This window comes from Phalacrocorax aristotelis, chromosome 1 (assembly GCF_949628215.1).
Source record: "Phalacrocorax aristotelis chromosome 1, bGulAri2.1, whole genome shotgun sequence".
In the NCBI taxonomy this organism is placed as follows: domain Eukaryota; kingdom Metazoa; phylum Chordata; class Aves; order Suliformes; family Phalacrocoracidae; genus Phalacrocorax; species Phalacrocorax aristotelis.
Genome location: NC_134276.1, coordinates 179,976,207 through 179,998,561, shown reverse-complemented (window position 1 = coordinate 179,998,561; position 22,355 = coordinate 179,976,207). Strand labels below are relative to the sequence as shown.

Genomic DNA, 22,355 nt, shown 5'->3' with positions numbered 1-22,355 from the left:
GAGAAGGTATGATTGTTTTCTCTGTGTGATAGGAGGGGTTAGGGAAATTGTTTATTTCTTTGTACCAGTACAGGAAATGTCTTTGTTTATGCATGTATCTGTAGCACTGGAAGAGGCAAAGTCTTTCTCTCTGTCAGCAGGGATGGATTATGGGTTGGGTTTTTGTTTTTTTTTTTTTTTGCTTAGGCATAGGAAAAGGGAAGGTTTATTTTTCTGTCCTTTTCTGTGGAAGGGGATGAAGGGCAATCTGTCTACACATCTACCAGCTGTTTCAAAAAGGAAAATATGTGTGGTCTGTACAGACTTCAAAAAGCTTTGAGCGTAGGTAGGAAAGTTCATTGCAACGCTGTCCCAAGCTGAGCAAATGTTCAGATAGCTATTTTCGGCTCCAATGACGTTCCAACTGACAAACCAGGAATTCAAAGCATTGTACTCCACAAAGCACGTTGTACAGTTTGGAAAACAAGGCAAATAACACACCACCCCCCCCGGCCTCTCATTTCCCTCATTCTAGCTTGAGGCTCTCAGGACTCCAGGGCAATCCCAAAACCTCTTTTCCCTGACCGCTAATTTTCAAGTTTTCATCCCATTACACGTTCCGGGTTATGTGTCCTTCCTCCCACGGTGCCATCTTTGTCCCTCCAGTTTGGCACCAGTGACCCTCGCTGCCTGAGGAGCTAGCGATCCCCCGACTTCGCCCCCCCCCCTCCCCGTTTACCCTCCGGCATCGCCCCCCTCCTGCTCCTGCCCCGCAGGGGCTGAGGGAAGAGGGGGCGAGGCGCTGGCTGCCTGCCGGCGGCCAAGATGGCTGTGACCCCCGCGGGGGGCGGGGACCGGCGGCGCCCGGGGACCGGCCTGAGGCGGCCGTTGGGCGGCCGTTGGCGCTGAGGGGCCGTGCGGGCGCTCGGGGGGAGCGGCGGGCCGCGGCGGCGGCGGCGACGGCGGGGAGGGACGGAGGGAGGGGAGGCGGCCGACGGGGCGGGGACTGCCCCTCCAGTGCGCTGCTCGTCCCTGTTCCGCCGCCCGAGGAGGAGGGTCCTGTCCGGCCGCCTTCTGCTGCCCCCTCCTCCGTGTGAGGAGACCGGGGCGACCGGGGCGGGGGCGGGGGAGGTGATGAGCTTGGGCCGGGGGCTGCGGCGGCGGCGCGGCTGCTGCTGCTGCTGCTGCAGCGGGAGGCGACGGCGGGCCGTTGGAGGGTCTGTCCGGCCGGCCCGGCGCCAGGGGGATGCAGCGGAGAACGTGTCTGGGTCTGGGTGTAGCTGATCGGAGAAGAGAGGCAGCAGCCGACCGGAGAGGCCGAGGAGCAGCGGAGGAGAGCCACCCTGACATGCCTTTTCCTCTCCCTCCTCTCCAGCGGCCATGTTAACCAGAAAACCCTCAGCTAGCGCCGCCGCTGGTGCTGCCTACCCAGCCGGTAAGGAGAGGGCTCGCCGCGATCGCCACCGCGCCGGGCTGCGGGCTCCCCGGGCCGCGCCGTGCGGGGCCGGGCGGGAAGGGAAGGGAAGAGGGGGGAGAGGTTTGGCCGCCCCGCGGCTGCCCCCGCAGCCGCCGCCGCAACCGGGGCCGTGCGTGTCGGAACAATGATCCACGCCCCCCCCCCCCGCCCCCGGCGACCGAGCCCGGGGGGCCGGCGGGGGGCTGCGTGTTCGGCTCTGGCCTGCTGTTGCTGTGCGGGGTGGCGAGTTCGCCTCAGGGAAAGAAGGGGGGAAAAAAAAAAGAGGAGAAATCAGTTAGAAAAACGACCCAGTAAAAATTGGGAATGGCTACGTGTGCCGGAGCGGCCGCGTTTGACAGGGGGCAACGATGCTCATACCCCCTTCCCGCTGCAGACTTGTGAACTCGCGGTGGGTCCCCGGCGGCGCCGGGATTTCGGCGGGCCAGACGGCTCGGGGAGGTCGGGCGGCCGCCCAGCCCCGCGGCGTGTGCGGGGCAGAGCCGGCTCGTCGTCCCGGTGAGGCGCCTGCCGGTGGCGGGTTAATCTCGGATGAAGGGTTTAGCCGGGCGAGCGCGGCCCGCCCGCGCTATTAGCCGGATCGGTGCGTGTGTGCGCCGCGGCGGTGATTAGCTTTTAATGGCTTCTGCTTGAAGCAAGCCGGGCGGCGGTGCTGCCCTTCGCGCTCACCCCTCTGCTCTCCGCAGGCAGGCCAGGGGACAGCGGCCGCCCGCTGCAGTCTTCCCCGGGCACCGGAGCCGGGGTCTCCCGGGCAGGAGCTGGGACCGGCCCGCCGTCGCCCCTCGCATTGCCGCCGCTCAGGGCCAGCAACGCTTCCCACACGGTGAGCCCGGGCACGGGGCGGGGGGCCAGGGCGGGGCGGGCGGGGAAGGGGCGTCCGGCCCCGGGCGCTCGCCGCGCCGCCGCCGCTCTCCTGTCGCCGGTTGTCCCCCGCGGCGGGACCGAGCCCTCACAGGCACCCCGGGGCAGGAGAGGGCAGGGGCACCGCCGTCGGGGACGCCCCGTCCCGCCTGACGAGGCGCTTGGTGCTTAAGCAAAGTGCATTTAATTTCTGCAGACTCCGATCAAGCGTGCATGTTTGTTGTGAGGCTGGGACCCTGTGACTACAGGGAGAATCAGCTTTCTCTCCCTCCCCGCCCCCCTCAGCCCCCCTTCAGTCTGGTTTTGTGTCTCATTTTCAGTGACAAATTCGATCTTCCACACTCGCACAGAGGAGCTGTTCTGGTAAATGCATTTTTTGAGATGACATTATTTTGGCAATGAGGTTAGTCACTGTGATGAAAGGGTCACATGAACTGTGGTGAAAAATGAAGGCTGTTCTCCCCTTATATGTCTGATTAGCTCAGGCCGATAGCTGTCTTACGATAGAAATAGCTATTGCTGTGCTCGGGGACAATGATTGGATGAATCCTACTTTATTGCTGCAGTAGTTTACCTAAAGAAATAAGCACTGATGGCATGAAAAGGATGTTATTTTCCGGTTCTGTGATATCTCACATTATCTCCCACTCCTAGTTAATCTACTAGGAATGAAACTTCCCAAGTATGCCACTATATATGGATGAGAGAGGATATCTCTGTCCTGAAGGCATGACAGAGTAGAGGGAGGGTCTATATGCTGTCATGTTAACACTAAATATCTGAAATTTTTATTGCATACATTTCCTTTTAAATTATGAAAGATTTCATACTGACCCTGAAAGGCACTGATGGCATAGTTTTTTCTTAGAATTAATAGGTTCTTCATGGATGCTCACATGCTATCTTCGTAAACATATGGCAGAGCTTTAAATGGTAATGTGATTATGGGCTAGTGGAAGGTGAAACTATGCATTTAGATCATTAGTGTTTCAGCGACTTTCTATGTAGCTTCAGGGGAAAAAACAACTTATTCAAATCCATTTATAGCAGGAATTGGCTTAAATGAAAAAAAAAATATCAGTGTGTGTATGTAGGATGTTCCCAAAAGGAGTGATGAATATTCTGCAAATTCAAGGTGGAGCTGCATACTTGAGATCGACATCATTGTATATTTACGTAGCTAGGGTATATATCTGAATTGTTCATTAGTATCAAAGGCCAATTTTTTCATATTCATATACTAGCTAGGTTGATTTTAGAGTTGGGGCAGCAGCTTAATTTTTTTTTTTATAAAGGCAGAAAAGAAATGTAGTACAAACAGCCTGGACACCCATCATGAAACTGCACATACAGATGGGCCCACAAATAACAGGGGACCACATGTAACAGAGCCCAGGCTTAATTTAGGACTTAGGAAAGCACAGTGGTCCAGCTATATATCTGGGGCTACTTACTAATTTTGGAAGGACAGAACTTCGGTATTTTTATACATAGATTTATGTGTGTGTGTATTATATATAGCGTCAGTGCATATATACATGCATAAATAGAGATGAAGTCTTTACGAAAGCATGCAAGGGGTGTTCAAGCATTATATTTCTGTGTTTGGAGTATCTATATATTGTGTATGTCTGCATATGTTTATATATAGCATGTATGCATGTGTATGTATATATACATAGAGGTTAAATACTTGTGGAAGCACATAGGGATGATCAAGCATTGTATCGCTGTGTTTCGTGTCCCTCTAGATTCTGACTGTTGCAAACTCGTCCTTTCCTTTGTGATACAGAGCCTACTCTACAGTATTTATTTAGCCTTGGGTACTATGACAGAAATACCTCAGCCTGCCTTTTTGAATTTTGTAGGTGGTTATTTTGTGGTTGTCTAGCATAACTTTTTGTGGTAAGGATCAGATGTGACATCAGAATGCTGGATCTTAACCTAAAAAAAAAGGGCTGTATCTGTTATGTGATCTTTCTATAAACTTCAGGCCTACTGACCTCAGCTGACACTGACTGATTGAAACCATTGGGTTTGCATCCCACTACTTTCTCCAGTCAGACCTATTCAAAATGGAACATTTCAGTTCTCTTAAACAATTTTCCTTCTTTGTGTTCATTTGCTTATTCTGTTTTCATCCCTGTTGTAGCTATGTGACTTCTGTAATAGCTAAAATTTGGGAGTATTTTAAACTTTCAGAAGGTATGGTTTGCTTAAGTGGCTGGATGTAAGTAGACAAATTGTAAATACACTAGTTGTGAAGAGAGACTGAGATTGAAGGTAGTTTTTTGTTTAAGTGAAAAGGTTTTTCTTTTAATTCAGGCAGAGAAGAAATCTGCTACTTGCCATATTTCATGCAGCAGTGAGTTGTGTGGTCTGGCCTCTAGTGAAACTTGTCCTCTACTTTCAAGTGAAGGTTCACTGTTTGGTAGAATATAATGGCATAGGAGAGCATGGGTTGAAGAGGAGAAGATGCTGTTTTACGTAGGCTTCGTGTAACAGGGCAGAGGCTTTGGCTGCAGTCTCTGCATTCAGAGCAACCTTTGTTGCTAAGCAGGCTGTTGTGTATTATACCAGGGAAAGGTTTTGCTTATTTTTTAGAAAAAATTGTGGCTTCATCCTGGGCTTATTCACATCTGCTTCCATTCCTGACTATCTTTTTGGCTCATGGTAGAAAACGTGAACTTGTTTCCATCCCGTTGTCTTCTTCATTTTCCTCTCCAAAGTCCTTGCTTTCTCTTTTGAAGCCTTAAGTTCTTGCCTTGGTGATTGGAACCTTTTTCTATTCACTCTCTCCTGTTTCATTACGGTGTTCGTACATCCGCTTGACATGCTGCAGTAGAGATTATCTTGCTCGCCTGCTGCTCTGCTCATGTAAATCCCCACCCGTCTGTGAGTCCCTCTCCCAGACTCTTGTCTCCGTCTCTTGTCTACCTCCATTTCTGTTCTTTCTTATTTGGCACATAACCCTGCATTCTGCACTCTTCCTGTTTCTCTTGCAGTAAAGCAGTCTTAATCTTTTTGTCCTCCTGACCAGTACTGTAACAACAACCCATTTACAGTGCATGATTCAGTCCGCCCCCCCCTTCAAGCCCTTTCTAAGTTTACCCTACAGCAAGCCTGTTTTCTTTTGCTGCTGAGGATAAATGTCTATCCTTATACTTTTGCATCAGTCATTCAGTCTTAATCTTAAAAATTTTTAATATAAAATTTTTAAAAATTAGTTTGTAATGGAACAGAGAGGTTCCTGGACTCTGTTAACATGAAGATCTGGTGCGTCACATGCTGCAAATTTTTATTGTGTGCAGCTGCTTTAAAGCAGGTAAAACCAAAGAAAATACCTTCATATTGTGGTGTTCTCATGTAATGAATTGCCACAGAAATGGTGTCACATTTAAGTGGAAATAACTATACAGTCATGACCTGGACTTTTTTATATCTAGTTTACTTTGGATGGTTCTTCTACACAAAACTTTTGTCTAGAGGGAATATGAAGCTATCTTAACTTCTCATGGGAGGGCTTTGAAATTTGGGCTCCAACAGCTGGTGACTGTGTTATGGGGACCACAGTACATCTGGGCACGTCTTGTATGTGTACACTGTAGGGCTCAATTTAGTGTGTGTTGACTGTTGACTGTCCTTTCTGGTTTCAGCATGTGTAATACATGCAGGGTATCCCAGAAGTATTCAGGCTCACCACACCTGCATAGGCCTGACAGGAGGAAAAAAGTTTATTAATCTGTATCATTCCTGAGGCACAGTTCTGTCTGTGAAAATACTTGCTATATAAAGTCAAAGCTAACTTTTCAGAAAATAAGCTTATCTGGACCAGATATGACAGCAGCAAAAATCTAAATGGTGTGTTTTTTCTACAGCTCTTGCTGAGCCACAAGCTCTTTAGGACAAGGGCTTAGTCTTTTTCAGTGTATAAAACCCATACTCATAATAAAACCATTACGATAATCCTGCATTATTGTTACCGTACTAATTAGCAGCTATTTTTAGTACTGGACAGAGGAATGCTGTTGAATTGATTTATCAAGGAAGAAAAGGCCTTTTGTACATTTGCTGAGGCTATAGTCAAAATAGACAGTGAAGCGTGCTACACCTGATACTGTATGTGTTATTGACACAGTAGGGCTGAAACTGGCATCCCCAGAAATGCTGTAAAGAAGGGGGTGTACAGTGTGACATTTATTCTTAAGTTATTACTTTGGAACACTATTTCTCCCTTGTCCTCATCTATGCAAAGTAATAGAAAATAAAGATATCTCATTCTTGTACAGTATTTCAGCAGGCAATTGTGATTGCTTTATTATTAAGATTCATTTTATAAACCATTTTAGATTCTGATTGACAGCAAAATCTTTTTTTCTGGAGTTTTGCTCTAAATAAAATGATAATATATAGCTGAAGCATGTGTCTGTCCTGGAGAGTTTTATAGGGTGCTAATATCACACCAAGCGACTTTTGCAAAGATGGAATAGGATACAACTACATAATGTCTTGATGCTTTTAGAAGATGAAATTGAGAAGAGGTATATGACTCTGTGATGTTCAACCCTACAGTCATAGTCTTGTGGAAGGTCTTGAAATAAGGCCATTGCACTGGCTGAATGTTACTGCAAAGGAATTGTCAATTGGTTTGCCTTCTTGTTAGCGGGGTGGACTGTTTTATGGTACTTCTATGTTGTTATAGGCCTGTAGTCTAAGTATAGGAATTTACTGTTCTACCTCTGTCCCTAAACCGATTTGTGAAAACAAAACAAAAAACCAAGCGCCAAACATTTCATGCCCCCCTCCCCAAAAAAAGTGTTGGGTTTTTTTGTTTTGTTTTGTTTTGCCTGGTGTCTCTACTTCAACGGTTAGGTGAATGTTTTCAGCATAGCCATCAGCTTCCATAAACTGAGCAAACCAAAGTTAAAGCAAAATTGTAGTGGTGATTCTGAAGTTATGAAAACCTACTGACAGAATTAAAAAACCCCATTGTACTGTTTGCTGTTTTGTAATTGATGTTGCCAGTAGATTCAGGAAGGTTAGTTCTTTGAGTTCAAGCTTACCTGTTATTTCAATATGTTTTATGGAGAAATGTATACATCAGTAAGGTTTTGAAGATGCATGCTATAAAAATATGTAAATCATAGAAGGTGTAGATGGGTCTGAGCACAGTAAAATATAAGTGAGCTGCATCAGTGCGTGCAGGTTGTCAGCTCTGTAGGTTGTTTGTTCTGGAATTTTCAGGCCCATCTGCAGAAGCAAAAAGGAGACGTGTTATAAACCTCTCAGGCTTACAGTTTCGGACAATAGGCTGATGGAGTTTCTGTGTACCGTGAACAGTTCGGTACTGAACTAAGAAGGCTGTAGTCCTTTGTAGCTTCCCAAGCCCATTAGTTGTGGTTCAGGGAATTTACAGCGTAACTGGTGAAGCCTGTGGAGCTTGTAAGCAGTGCAAGCCTGAACTTGACAGCAATCTCAGACACCCAGTAGCCAGAAGTAGATAGGCAGAGCAAAGGGCTGGTGAGAATCCAACCCACATCCAGGCTGGATATAGAAGAAGGGGTGGTGATTCTTGTGCAGGCAGTACTCTTGAGATGGGGAAAATCCATTTTTCATATTGACTTTGTGGTTGTGATGTGTCTGATAGCTCTGAAACTCCTGTTGGGGTTTTTGAAAGAAAAGTGAGCTCTCTTCTCCGCCACAGCTTTTGGAATAGAGCCTAGTGATATTTTGGTGTCTTTTCTTCCACAAAGAAAACTAGTGCTACTGTCTGCATCTGCATTTGCATTCCCAAGCAGCAGCTGACTGAAACTGGCAAAACCGGTCACTTCAGATTTGGGGTGAAGCTGGGATAATGCTGGTGATTTCTTTCTACTGCTTAGGGAGAAAAAAGCCAACCTGTGAGCAGCAAGAGAAACGATGAGGGTGCCTGAAGGTGCAGGAAGCAGAGCTACATGGTTTACACTTTAGAATGTGTTTCCAAACATGCTTTTAGGAAAAAGAACTCTTTAGTCCCTGTTGAGAGTGAATAAATGTTTGGGTTTTTTCCTAGTCCTGGTACAAAGCAAATAACTGAAGTCTGAAGAATTCCCCAGTACTGAAACAAGCAGTGCTTAGGAAGGACAGAAAATAGTTAACTCTGAAAACAGGTGACTCAAGTGAAAAAAAAAATTAATTCAAGATGTGACTGTGGCAATGAGTACTTGGGGTAAGAAATTCTTAAAGATGGTTTTCTTCCCTATGCTCTTTGTTCCTCATTGTCTGTATGCTAGTATTATCTATTTCTGGTTTGTCCAGATATGTTCTGCTTTGTTGTTCAACCAGTGCTGCAGAAGAAACATTTGTACCTGGAATTTCCTAGCTTGGGTGCTTGTAGTCTGTACAGTTATTCTGCTGCTTCATTGTGCATTTCTCACTAACCTGCAATACCGCATGTGCTGAACCTCCAACACATCTTACTAACTAGATCTGGTTCTTTGGAGGTGTGTCATGTAGCACCTCTTGGGGCAGAATTTTCTTTTTTTCAGTAACTACTGTTTGTATAGAGGATCAGGCAGCCTTCAGGAAACTGCTACTGCAATGTGCTTCAGACTTGCCTTGAAGGAAATCCCTGGAGGCATGGTAGGCTCGTTAAGTCCCCTTGATGCTTTTGAGACATCAAATTAGGAAGGGAATTAATGTCGATATCTTGTATATTTTCACTGTGCTTAAATGTTAAAAACGTCTTTGCCCTGAATCACAATTATGTGTAACGCTTTCTATGAGATTGATCAAATTTGATAGTGTGAGCCCAAATTGCTCTGCAAATAAATGTATCCAGTCAAACTGCAATGATGAAGTAAAATGGACCAGTTATTCAATGTGAGTCAAAAGGGTATCAGAAGAGTAGTGAACTAAGGGTATCAGAAGAGTAGTGAACTCAGCAGAACCGATCCCTTGTTCTTATGTTGTGTGAATTTCAGAGCTGCAAATTTCAAAATATTTTCCAAAGGTGAAGCTTGTGTCCAGCTGGCTTCTCCTTGGGAACAAGTTGCTGAATTTACAGAATCATGCTTCTGCCATATCAGACTGATGCCTTAACAGAAACACGAAGTATGTTGGAGTCTGCGTGGTATGTCCTGGTTTTCTCATTAGGAAGCACTTCTGCAGTTGCAGCACAGATTTCATTGCCTCGTGTCACAGCACACAACTGTCATTTTCTGACTTCATTTCAGCAACCTTAAGTGAACGGGAAATGTGTTTTCCTTAGGTGCCTAGAAAAAATAAGGTTCAGATTAAAAGTGCTTTCAACCCTGGCTTGATCATCTGCCTGACAGTAACAGTGAACTTTTGGTTAGTAATTTGGCATAAATACTAAGGCTGGTGAATCAGCTGGAGGGACAGCAGGGGAATTCTTCCCATGTTTGTGTAAGACCAGGCAGAAGACAAACTAATTATCCTCTACTGTAAAGCAGACGAGGAATTCTAAGGACAGCTATTTTAATGGCAAGTATATGCTTGTAAACTTCTCGTTTCTCCTTAAAAATAACAGGTTTTGAGCAATAGTTGCTTTCACACCGCAATACTTCCAGTGTTTCTTTCCTTGAAAATGCTGAATGCTGTTTATTCCCTTGTGAAAACTGTCAAGAACCAATGTAATTTCTAAAATCAACTAATCCTTTTTTCCATTCCTTTAAAGTTACTTGTATGTTCCTCAAGGCAAAGATTTTCTGTCTGCTCAAGTCTGTATCAGGCCCCAAATCTCATCTTGGTTAAAAGTTCCTATATGACTGGTTTGGGAAAGTGCTAAAGGATATGCTTATGCGTCATTGATCTGAATGCTGTGCTGATTAGTGACTGTCTCAATTGCAAGCAGTGAATGGCACCTCTTGAACTTCAGAAATGTGCAGGTTCTTTTCATCTTTGTGCGTGTCACAGCGCATTCCTTATTGCTTAGAATTGTATCTGGAGCTTTTGATATACGGCAGATTTAGAAACAAATTAAAACCTTGATTTCTGAGGACAGGTGACTAGGAGAGCCTTAGCCATATAAGTTGTAGCAGGCATTATATACTGATCTCCAGCATCAGTAAAACTGCTACTATGTTCTGTAAAGTCTAATTTGATGTCCCTCAAGCACGCTTCCTGATGTTACAGGACTGTTGCCTTGAAGATTCATTGGAGGAATTGTTAGCTTATCATGGTAGCACATCTATGGTTGCCTTGTTGCAGACATTTTAGGGAGTCATGAAAGCGGCATTTGAGAAACAAGGATCTGGAAAATTTAATAGCATCTAGCAGCATCACAGTATATGTGCTGTATTTTTTCAATTATCTGTAGACATCTGACTTCAAAGAAAATACTGAGTTTTGAAGTGATTTAGGCAGGATGGCAGGTTGAAGAATGCATGGCGAAGCACAGAGTTCATGCCTTTCTTGTTAACTGGGTGTGTATTTATTTTCAATTTTAGGTTGGAGGCAGTAAGCACACAATGAATGAGCACCTCCATGTTGGTAGCCATGGACAAATCCAGGTTCAGCAGCTGTTTGAAGATAATAGTAACAAGAGGACGGTTCTGACAACACAGCCCAATGGACTTACAACGCTAGCCAAATCTGGATTGCCAGTGGTTCAGGACAGACAGACAGAGAGTGCTCACAGACGACAAGGGAGCTCCAGCTCTTTAAAATCTACAGATGGAACAGGGAAGGTGAAAGCCTCTGTTATGACACCGGAGCAGGCAATGAAGCAATACATGCAAAAATTAACAGCTTTTGAGCATCATGAGATTTTTAGCTACCCTGAAATATACTTTTTGGGTCCAAATGCAAAGAAGCGGCAAGGTGTGATCGGTGGTTCAAACAATTGTGGGTATGATGATGACCAAGGGTCTTATATACAAGTACCCCATGATCATATTGCGTACAGATATGAAGTCCTGAAAGTTATAGGGAAAGGAAGCTTTGGGCAGGTGGTGAAGGCTTATGATCACAAGATGCATCAGCATGTGGCACTAAAAATGGTGAGAAATGAAAAACGTTTTCACCGCCAAGCTGCGGAAGAAATTAAGATCCTGGAGCATCTCCGGAAGCAAGATAAGGATAACAACATGAATGTTATTCACATGTTGGAAAACTTCACATTCCGCAGCCATATCTGCATGACATTTGAACTGCTGAGCATGAACCTGTATGAATTAATAAAGAAAAACAAGTTTCAGGGCTTTAGCCTGCCTTTGGTCCGCAAGTTTGCCCACTCAATTTTACAGTGCTTGGATGCTTTGCACAAAAACAGAATCATTCACTGTGACCTTAAACCTGAGAACATTCTGCTGAAGCAACAGGGTAGAAGTGGTATTAAAGTGATTGATTTTGGCTCAAGTTGTTATGAACATCAGCGCGTCTACACTTACATTCAGTCACGTTTTTACCGTGCACCTGAAGTCATCCTTGGTGCTCGTTATGGGATGCCCATAGATATGTGGAGCTTGGGCTGTATTCTAGCAGAGCTTCTCACCGGTTATCCACTTTTACCTGGAGAAGATGAAGGAGACCAGCTGGCTTGTATGATCGAGCTATTGGGCATGCCTTCTCCAAAACTCTTAGATTCATCCAAGCGAGCCAAAAACTTTGTGAGCTCTAAGGGTTATCCCCGCTACTGCAGCATTACAACCTTGTCTGATGGCTCTGTAATACTTAATGGTGGGCGCTCTCGGAGGGGAAAACTACGTGGCCCGCCAGAGAGCAGAGAATGGGGTAATGCATTGAAGGGATGTGATGATCCCCTCTTCCTTGACTTCTTAAAACAGTGTTTAGAATGGGATCCTGCTATCCGTATGACACCCAGCCAGGCTTTGCGGCATCCCTGGCTAAGGAGGCGGTTGCCAAAGCCTCCAACTGGGGAAAAGGCCTCGGCGAAGAGAATTACAGAGAGCACTGGTGCTATAACGTCGATTTCCAAGTTACCTCCAACTTCAAGCTCAGCTTCAAAACTGAGGACTAATTTGGCACAGATGACAGATGCCAATGGGAATATTCAGCAAAGAACAGTGTTGCCAAAACTCGTTAGCTGAGTTTGAAAAACCCAATGCTGTTAATATGAGAGATACAATGTGGCTGAGCCTTATTTGTATGAAAAAGTAGCTCAGATATATGTTTTTATTTGCTCAATAACTTTATTCATTTGTATCTTTCAACACTCATTTTAAATGTAAGAAATGTTGATTTTGTTTTTATAAAAACACGGGGACAATGCTTTAAGTTTTTATACTTATTTTTTAAAATGTTTGTCTTCTACAGTACAATTAGCCTTACTGTAACTAGTGTGACACAGTAATAAACATCAGTGGCAGGCCACTGGTTACAACATGACTGTCATGCATTGCAGCGTGGTGTCAAAGATATTAACCTTTCTCTTCCATGGTTCATATTAGGTTTCACCTGGTGTAAATTCAATAAGACTCTGCCTTTTGGATTTTATGGGTATGGGTCTTGGTTCTGCAAACACTCACAACTAATGGCCGATGGAACTCCAGGGAGAATGCTCAAAGAAATACAGTTAAGCGCCTGTAAACTTGTAATCTGAAGTGGAGCCATAGCATGTTATATTGTCGTTTTCTGTATGGTAGCCCAGAGGGAGTAGTGGTATCACTAATGATACAGTCACCTCCTGTGGAATGCTTTCTCTATTCGAAAGTAATGTCTTTTGATCAAAATGAGCATTTAAATATAATGCAAAAGTAAGAACTTCCAGGGCTAAAATGACTCTTTTACCTTGCATGCTGTGTGGTAGAGTGAGAGGAAGGGGCAGTCTAAGAAAGAATGAAGATGTATGTATGTCTGTTCCTCTAAATCTGAAGGTGACTGATGAGTTGGTAAAGCAAAACGTTCTGGACTTCATTTCAGGCACATGCCATTGAGTATTCACACTGGGCTTCTTGTCCCCACACCCTCACCCCTGTTTTCTTTTCTCTTCTAATGTGCAGCTTGGTGTCCCTAAATCACATAGGCAGAAGTGCTCATTCTGTCAGTTTTACACTGTAACTTCCAGACTGTTATGCTACATGGATTTCACAGACAGCTTTTATTTCTTCTGACAGTGTTTGTCTGAGTGACTGTGACCTCTCTGGTACATTTACACTTCAGATCAAATCGGCATGTCGGGGCAAACACTATGTTGCTACATTGCTTTCTGTAGAAGAGCACTTCACCTTAGACAGCATAACTGTAGATGGAAAGATCCTCAGTGGAAAGCTTTTCACTTGGCAGACACCATTCTAGGTACTTTCTAATGAGGGGGAATTATCAAAGGAAAGTTAAATGGTTGGAATTTGATTTATTCTTTGGCTTTTGTAGCTGAAAATTAACTTTGAAGGAGCAGTTAGAGATATGTGTAGATTTGTTCGTGTGTGTGTGCTAATGCTTGGTTTTTCTTTTTTACTTTTAACTGCATTCATGGAAGAAAGATGGTCTTTACTGAGAAATGTCTAGACCTACGAGAGAAATATTCACACGTTGTAGCATGTTTTCAACAGGAACAGTTTGAAATTTAAGATCAAGATTTCATCACGTAGAATGGCTGTGGTCTACATTGGATGTGTAAAACATATGAAAAGGGAATTTTAAACAAAGTAGAACATAATCTAGAAGGGTTTATGGATGCTAGAACAAGACATACTAGAATGGATTGCATTAAACCTCAATAACTTTACTATAAGCAACATTTATATGCACAGATTTTACTGAGTTACTTGTACAAATTATGAAAAATACTTAAAGCATGGTCCCCTGAGAGGCCAAGAAAGTTTCCGGTTAAGTTCTCCTTCATATTCATTACTTTACCACTTATAGCTTAATTTTTTTGTTTGTTTGTTCGGTTTATTTTTAATGCAAGACTGGGGGAGGGATATAAATGCAAAATGACAGAATTCTCAGGAAACATATCGCTTAACTTCTTGCCAAAAAGTCAACACCTAAAGAAGCTCCAAAAATAATTTCTGAGTAGAGGATGATATTTGTTGATTGATAACTATAAAAATTAGAGCATCAGTCAACCATTTTTCTTACTTCTTTTTAAAAAAAGATCGTTTCCTGCCTCTAGTCTAATTAAATTATTTAGTGTTAAATGTTCACGACTTAATACAATGTGTGTAAGTGCAATATGTAAACATGTATGAGTTCATGTTAAAGATGAAATATAGTAATACAGCTAAGAAAAGTGGCTTTTGGAATATGAATATCCAGTAAGTTACGGTCAATAAATTCTAAGTCTGGAAAAGAGATATATTAATTTTCATATAAAATTAACTGACTGTCATGACTGTGGGAATACAATACTATGTATTTTTCTACAGTAAGTGGGAATCTTTACTTCCTCCACCACCTACTTGGCTTTACCACTCCTGTCTACCTTAACTCTTCCTGCAAAAGTTAAGAAATAGGGATGCTTATGTTAGGGGCGGAAGAAGAATCACCTCCCTTAATATATTTTAAAGGGAGCATTGACACATGTTCCTGCCTTTCATGGCAATTAAAGGTGAAAACGTTCATAATGTTCATGGTTCATTAATGGGCTAAAACCACTGAATTTTCTTTTTCACGTAACCAGTTCTTAATGCCAATAATGCATTTATGATCTACCTTCATAAATGCTACCGGAAACTTTAAGGCCAAAATATAGTGTGCAGAGCTATTTTTTTAACCCAGATACAGTGCAACTTCCTCTATACTAAAGGAGCAGCTCCATCGAGGTTTTTAAGTAGCGTAGCTGCTTTTTATTGTAGCTTATTTATACCTGTAAAAAAGGAGGGAGGGCGGGAAAGGACGTTGCCTCTTGCTTTGATGTGATTTTATTCTAAGGGCTCTGATAATTAGGCTGATAGAAGTTGGCTTGGAAACAGTGCTTAGTCTCACATGTTACCATTGTCTGGGGATGTCTGAGCTATTTTCAGATTTAGTGATAGCACAGTGTTGTCTTGTCTTTGGTTGCAGTCTCACTTGGCTCAGTTTCTTGCACCACTGGAGTGTTCATTACCACTTAAGTGTATTGGAACAACAGAGTGATGCAAGATGTGTAGATTAACAATAGAGGATGGATTGTGCCCTTGGTGTTAACAATGTGCCTTTTGTTACAAATGCCGTGTTGTAGGGCATTGGTCTTGGCCTCTTTAACCCTTTGAATACTGGATAGTAGGGATGAAATCTATTTTTAAATGCTATACCTGTCTTAAAACATCCTGTAGATGATTGAGGCCTTAATAGAAACAATAAGGCAATCACACTGCTGGGGTGGAGAGGACACACTGTTCTTGTAGTACGTCTTGTTAAAGGGTTAAAGACGGCCCTTCCTCATTGGTTGTACTCCAACATCAAATTGATTTCTTTTTAAATAAATTTTTGTTATGGTGACACTAGACAGAAATCAACTGTATTTGTAAAAATTTACCTCAAGCTCTTTAGTTTTATAGTGTGATTTAATCCCAGGGCATTTGGTATGAACCAAAGTGCATTCCTTTTATATGTGCCTGGCTCTTATAAAGGTGGCCAGGGATTTTTACAATTTGGGTGCAAGGCACTTAAGCCACTTTTAACTTGGTGGGTGGTTTGGAGTTATAAATGACTTCATGGGAATGTTGAAAACACTTTAGACATAAGTAGCATCGGGCAATATTGGAATCTTTAGGAAAGGGTGTGCATTATTTAATGCTCTCCATTTTTTTTTAGTATTTTTTTTCCATCAATACTATTTGCGATAAGTACAAAAAGATCTCTTTTTCCAGTCAGCAAAGATTAGAATATTGCCCAGTTTAATGCTATGGTAGCATTTAAATAAAATAACATTTGTGAATTATTGTTTCTAGGGGCTTGTACATCTCTGCTACAAATTGTAATTACTCGGTTCAACTGCTACGATTACGTCTAAGCAGCAGCTTGGGTTTTTATTGGGCAACGACTTAGACACGTGACTGTAATATGCTGCAACTGTGTGTACTGAAAACATGTGAAAAACGATTGAATGTGGACTGTGTATATATGTATGTATAATTTTCTGTGAGATGCTGCTGTTGCCACTTAACATTAAAGATGTTGTAGTGGGTTTTAATCCTAGTGGCCAGTTTTATGATACTGTATGTATTGTACAGCTGATGACAGGAGTTAAGACTGTTCTAGTGATTATTTGTTACATTTTATTGTTGTGGCCAGAGATCATTTCAGAATAAAATTTTATGTCCTACTTTACTTCTCTCCACTGTAGTTTGGGTTTTTTTCTGGTCCTAAAGAAAGCCTGTGGGGCGCTGGCATTTCTCACACATGGGAAGGTCTCCTCCTAGCCTGCTCCGTGCCAGCAGTGTCTCGTCCCCCAGCATGCATACTGGTATCTGTAATAGCAGTTACCCATTGCTGGAGGATGACTCTTCTGCTGCTTCATGTGTCTTGACGGCCTTGAATATTGCCCAAAGGCTGCTTTTGCCCAAAGGTTTCTAAAGTTCTTTTCAGGACTTAGAACGTAATATATTTTGTATTTTTGTTTGCCCCATACTTGAGAGGAAACATCTTTGGCAGAAGTTTTGCCTGCCTGGGTATTTAAATTTTTTAAAAAATAACAATAGAGCTGATTTTATAAGAAATATTTGATTGAGAAAGGTGCAGTGTATATTCTTAAGTGCTTTAAAAAAGCTCAGGTTTGTGCACTGATTTTTGAGTTGGGCTTACTTTTCAGAACTTGTCAGACTTCATAAATGCCAGGATAACGAGAACATGCTACACAAAGCTGGTAGGCCAGGCTGAGCTCAATTCTGTCCAAATACACATCCGGAATAATACCACTGTTTAGCGCAGGACTGTCTTGTGAGTAACTGGCCACACTGTCTTCTTGGTAATGTCAGTGTACACCCAGAGCAGCTTCAGGGAGAAGCTTTCAGATTCAGGTGAGACCAGGCTGAACTGGAGGGATTTTAACTGCTCTTTAGTGTCTCTTCAGCATAATTGGGAGATTCCAGAGCACAGAAACAATCAAGATTAAATAAACACAGTTTACTGTCCCTGAAGAGCAGCAAGCCAAAAATTGCATCTCTGTGGATTAAAACCTATTTGTTAATTACTGTGCTCTTATGAGGACAAAGGCCTTATTTAGTTATTTTCGCTTTTTTAATGGGTTTATTTCCCTTCTAATCTGTCTCTCACCCTCTTCAGCTGTCTACCCCTCTTGCCAGCTCTTGTACACCTCTGCTGCATCAGTTTTTTCATTTGAAGAACAGCAGGGGCCGTCTCTCCTGATTTCCACTGTCTGGAAGTTGGTTTTGGCCTGTGCCATTTGCTGAGACTCCCACTAGCTGGTGGGGAAAACCGCGTTGCCCTCTGCCAGCACTGCTTCCTCCCTGGTCTCTGCCAGAGACAGCTCGGATCCCTCTAAAATGGGACCCCTGGAATCCCACCCTGAATGATGGTCTGTAGTTGCTGTTATCTCCACGGTACTTCCTCTGGATGTCAGCTGTGCGTTTCTTGGGGTTTTTTACAGCAAACCAAGTACAGAATGTGAGAAGTGTAATTATGATCTAGTACCATGTTCTTCACTTCTAGGTGCTGCTGCTTTTCTTAAAAATCCCATTTTGTCCCATATTTTTAAGATGCCCAGCATGAATTTTACTCTTCATCAGAATATGAGAAATTAAAAAGCAGATAAATACTAAGGCAAGTATCTGTGTAGGCCTGTTTACAATCAGGAGCTGGTATTCAGAGGGAAAAAAAGATACCTATAAGACACATAGGGCCAAATTTGAGGTAAGCATGATCTTTCCTGGGTTCAGTGAAGGTTCAATAATTACAGTGAGGTTGGGTTGAGGTGGGCAAAGTCTTACATGCACCTCAGTGTCTGAAACCATTGATAACCTGTTATTTCAGTGGAAAAATATCTTTCAGAGCTTGTCATTTTAAACGCCATGCTAATAATTACAGGATAACATTAAAGGGTCGTTTCTGTAGCTAGAACTTTAAAAGTATACATTTCTTTAAAAAATGTGATTTATAATGCTATTATACTGCTAGCATAGTGTTGTGTTTTATATTTTAATGTTCCTGAGAGAAAGAGCATTCCTTGTCTTTGTCTTGAGTACATGCTTCTAGGTGTCTCCCAGCCATCAGGTGTGCTATAGCATAGTAAAAGTGGCATTGATAGAACTGGTTTCTGTTCCTTCACCGAAAATCCTCTGTGACTCTTAGAACTGGGGTTTCTCTGTCGTTTTCCCTATTTGGTTTTGTCTGTTGTTTGTTTGCTTGTTCATTTGTTTGCTTTTATGAAGTGCTTTCCTGCCTCTGGCTGTGGTGAGCCTTGGAGTTCTGCTGATTATTGAGCACTTTGGGTTAGGGAGTAGTGCAAACATAATGTTTCTTTAGCTTTTTCCCAACAATAAACAGAAAGTCTAGCTTAGTACCAAACTCCAGAGACAGGGAACGCACATTCACCTCCAGCTGCTGGGTTCCAGTCTCCACATCGGCTGTTAACCTTGTTCTTCAACTTCTGCATGAAGCTCAGCAGAAATGCCAAGTGCTACAGAATGAAATGGCTTGTGGGGGAAATGAGACTACAAAAACAAGGTCATGACATCCTTTTGGAGAACGTTTGGGATATAGCTGGAGTTAGGGAGAGGTTCTTCTGAGAAATTCTTGGTCTAGGAACTCTGCATGCCACCCTGGGAGGTGGCAAACACAGTGTTCCTGCTAACAGTGTGAATTGTTTTCCCTTTTTTGTAGGCTGTGTTTTCATTTCTTTGCTTTGGTTTGGTTGTCTGGAAGCTGGGCATGACTATGCATACCTTATGTGCCTAAAGATACTGTCTGGAGTAGCTGCAAATGGTGAAGTATTACTTTATAACTAACATTAGTGCTGGGAAAACCAGAGGTTCTCATTCAGAGACTGTCTGACCTGACAGTGCCCTGTGCATAGCACCCACAGAGTCCATATGAGACTGTATAAATGCCAAAGCATTGCAAAATAGAGGTGCAGTGAAGTATTAAACCTCGATTAAACATAACATGTGAGAGACGTGTCCACCAGCAGAAAAGCAAGTGCCAAACTCAGTTACCTAGTATTGATTTATTTAATAAGACCTCTTTAATTTAATAAAAATTATCTGAATAAAAAGATAGTATTAAGATTTTTACTTCAGCTTTGGTGTGGCAGTAAAAATTCCACACAGAATTAATTTTTGTTCCCAAGTCTGTGGGGTCCTGGCAGGCACTACAAATATACTTCACTCAAGCCACCTAGGTATAGAGACCTACTCTAATATAATCTCCTGAGAGATGAGCAGGACCTAAACTTAAAGAGTATGTGTGCATGTGTGCACAAAATATATATATGTGTGTTTATGTGTATATGTGTATATGATTCTTTGGAAAACAATACCAAAAACTCTGCAGGCACTCTTTGTAGTGCTTTACAAAGAAGGAGATGTGGCTTCGTTTTCCTTTTGCCTCTTTGAAGGTTCAGTATAAGCCCAACATCATAAGCACACGTCAAAGCAAACTCTCACCACTGGAGTCCCTGTTTCACTGTCGGGATGCGCAGAGTGAGCAGGAGGTGGGTGTCACCCCACGGACAGGTGGTCCTTGCACTTTTTCCAAAGTGAACTTTCACCAATGGGAGAGCTGTTTTCTAGCTTACCATGCTTGGCAACTGAAATTTCTCCTTTGGGATTGAAGTCCGGGTCCGTGCAGTTATACTGGGTTGATAAACTTCAGCAAAGAAATGCAAGGGCCAAGGCAGAGTTTGTAAAGCCCACCAGCTAGACTAAAAATGGATTTCTAAAGATCCCAGTACTTGTCGCATCCAGCTGTGGCACTTCCATAATGGCCTCTACGATTTGTGCAGAGACAGCTTTGCCCAGGATAGCCCTGGGCTGGTGGTCATGCCTACCCTGCACCCAGGCGGCAGTACCCCTGGCTCCCCTGCAAGGCTGGTGCTCCTCATGAGCTTCCAGCACTTCTGGCTTCCTCGGGGTACAAAGAACACCTCTTGGACAAAAAAAAAAAAAAGCAGCATTGCTAAGGAGAAATGAAACATTTGCGTATCAAAGGCACTGCACGCTAGCAACTGGACGCTGCGCTGCTATTTTCCTGGGTGTCAGTCCTGTGAGATGTTTTGCCCTGATGGACCTGCTCCTCCACAGACACCTCCCAGGCTTGCCCAGCACCCATCTGTCCACCATGCTGGTGTGGACCAGCAGGCTTAATTCCTCTTGAGCTAGTCTGTCACTGCTTGCAGCTTAGCCTGCAAATCGCTGGCCAAAGGCAGTGAATCTAGCAATTCTTTGTGCTTTGAAGGTGAAGTTGCTTCCATGGGGTACCCTGGCAAGGCGTCCCAGCCCACTGCTGAGAGCTGGCCTGAGAGTGGGCTGTGCCCATGTGCAAAGGTGGCACTGGCCCTGCTCCCTGCGGGGTGCTCCTGTGCCTAACGGTGTGCACAAGGTGGGGACACCTTTCCTGTGTGGTTCGTGCAGAACCAAAGGGTGATGCTCAAGTAAAGCTCTCTCACGCTGCAGGAAGAGGAAAGTGCTCCCTACCCCAGTACTGGTGGCATCAGGCAAAGCAGCTTAGCATTTGTCAGGGTGGGATGTGAGGAGGCTGTAATGCACTGTACTGCTGGCGCAGAGGGGAATGTTTCCAATCAGAAGCGTTTGCAGATGGCCTGTCTTAATTAGCTTTGACAAGTACCTAAGTTGCTGTAAGTTACACCACAAATGGGATCCTGAAGCTTTCATTTTTTGTCACTTTTAAATCAAGCTTTTTCCCTCTTCCTGGTACAGCATTCCCATTTTTCTTTCCATGTAAGGCTCTTGAGAAGAAATGAGATCTTTACGTAGCTGAGGAGCTATTTTTTGATTGACTAAATGATTTATAATTAGGAAGTAGCTCCTGCCAGTGCTCTTCATATGTTGACTGAAAATTGCCTGCAGCAAATCAATGCAGGCAGAGCTGCCAGAAAGGTAGGCTGATGTCTTCTCATAGCAGATACCTTTCAACCCCAAATTTCCTCTTTCCTCTCATACTGACTCAGACAAATTATCTTTATGGCCAAAGACTCTGCATGAGTTACAGGGTCGCACTCCAAGGGCCTTCACTGAAATACATACCTGTGCAGTTATTCATGATCTATTGTGTGGGAGTAGCGATGCTGGCAGCCTTTTCAGAGCCTGTGAATGAAATGTGCGTGAAATCAAGCTGAAGGCAAATGTGCCTCTGCCTTTGAAGGTTGCAAAGCAGAAACCTTTCCCCACCTGGTAAAACCCACTGGGCCTGCTCGCCAAAAAGGTGGCTGTGGAGCGGGCTCACTTGGGCAAGATCAGAAAGAGGAGAGTGACAGTCGCTATGGGCCTTTGAGGAGGCATAAATATTTTTCTTTTTTTCTCCTCTGACAAAACTATGCCATCATAGGCACCTGGGATGTTCTGACCAGGAAGGAGCTGGGCACACAATCCATCCCCAGCTATAGCAGAAGAACAAGATAAGACTTTTTGTTCCCACTTTCTTGGTTTTCCCTTGGCTGAGGTGGGTCTGGCAGTGCTGGGCAGACAAACTCCCCTTTTGGCCAAAGCTGAGGAAATCCCCGTGAACCAGCCTCTCTGCAGATAGGCAGGTTGGAGTGACACGGAGCATGGTGGTTGCAAAGGAAGGGCAGTAAGCAATAAAGAAGGGATCGCTTTTTTCCCCTCACTGGGGTTCATTCAGCTCTCTATTGCATTTGACTTTGATATCATTGCTTGAGCCATGAGTACCCTATGTATGAAAAAGACAGATTCAAGCCATGCAAAGTCAGGAGATTAAAAAAAATGTTACCTATTTGTGTTTTTTAATTGCCTTCATGGATTTCAGCTTTCAGAGTTTACACTTTTCTTTTTCTTTTCTACCTTCCAACCATGACAACCAGAACCTTTCTAGATGCATAGAGCCTAAGGGACACCCACTATTACAGTAGATAACCTTGTCATAAAATCCCTTACATAAATTTACTATTTTTCTGCTCTAGAAGTAGTTAGCTTACTAGCACCTACTGCTGCTGTTGGAA

At 43.5% G+C, this 22,355-nt stretch overlaps 1 protein-coding gene across 2 annotated transcripts; it reads left to right on the top strand.

Moving 5' to 3' along the window:
- The first annotated feature begins 977 nt into the window (after positions 1 to 977).
- On the top strand, positions 978 to 16,531 carry DYRK2 (dual specificity tyrosine phosphorylation regulated kinase 2). 2 transcript variants are annotated; one of them, XM_075080859.1, is made up of 3 exons: positions 979 to 1,414; positions 2,140 to 2,276; positions 10,765 to 16,531. In XM_075080859.1, exons 1-3 carry the CDS (start codon positions 1,360 to 1,362, stop codon positions 12,364 to 12,366), a joined length of 1,794 nt encoding a protein of 597 aa, XP_074936960.1. In that variant the 5' UTR covers positions 979 to 1,359; the 3' UTR covers positions 12,367 to 16,531. The 2 variants fall into 2 exon arrangements, with proteins under 2 accessions (XP_074936961.1, XP_074936960.1); XM_075080860.1 differs by lacking the exon at positions 2,140 to 2,276 and having other exon boundaries at positions 978 to 1,414.
- The last annotated feature ends 5,824 nt before the right edge of the window (positions 16,532 to 22,355 follow it).

What these genes read in the sequence shown, in the direction of transcription:
- DYRK2 (XM_075080859.1), top strand. Translation starts at nt 1,360, where the DNA reads ATGTTAACCAGAAAACCCTCAGCTAGCGCCGCCGCTGGTGCTGCCTAC. An exon ending in TGGTGCTGCCTACCCAGCCG is followed by an intron (nt 1,415 to 2,139) that starts GTAAGGAGAGGG and finishes TGCTCTCCGCAG; the next exon opens with GCAGGCCAGGGGACAGCGGC. An exon ending in CCAGCAACGCTTCCCACACG is followed by an intron (nt 2,277 to 10,764) that starts GTGAGCCCGGGC and finishes TTTCAATTTTAG; the next exon opens with GTTGGAGGCAGTAAGCACAC.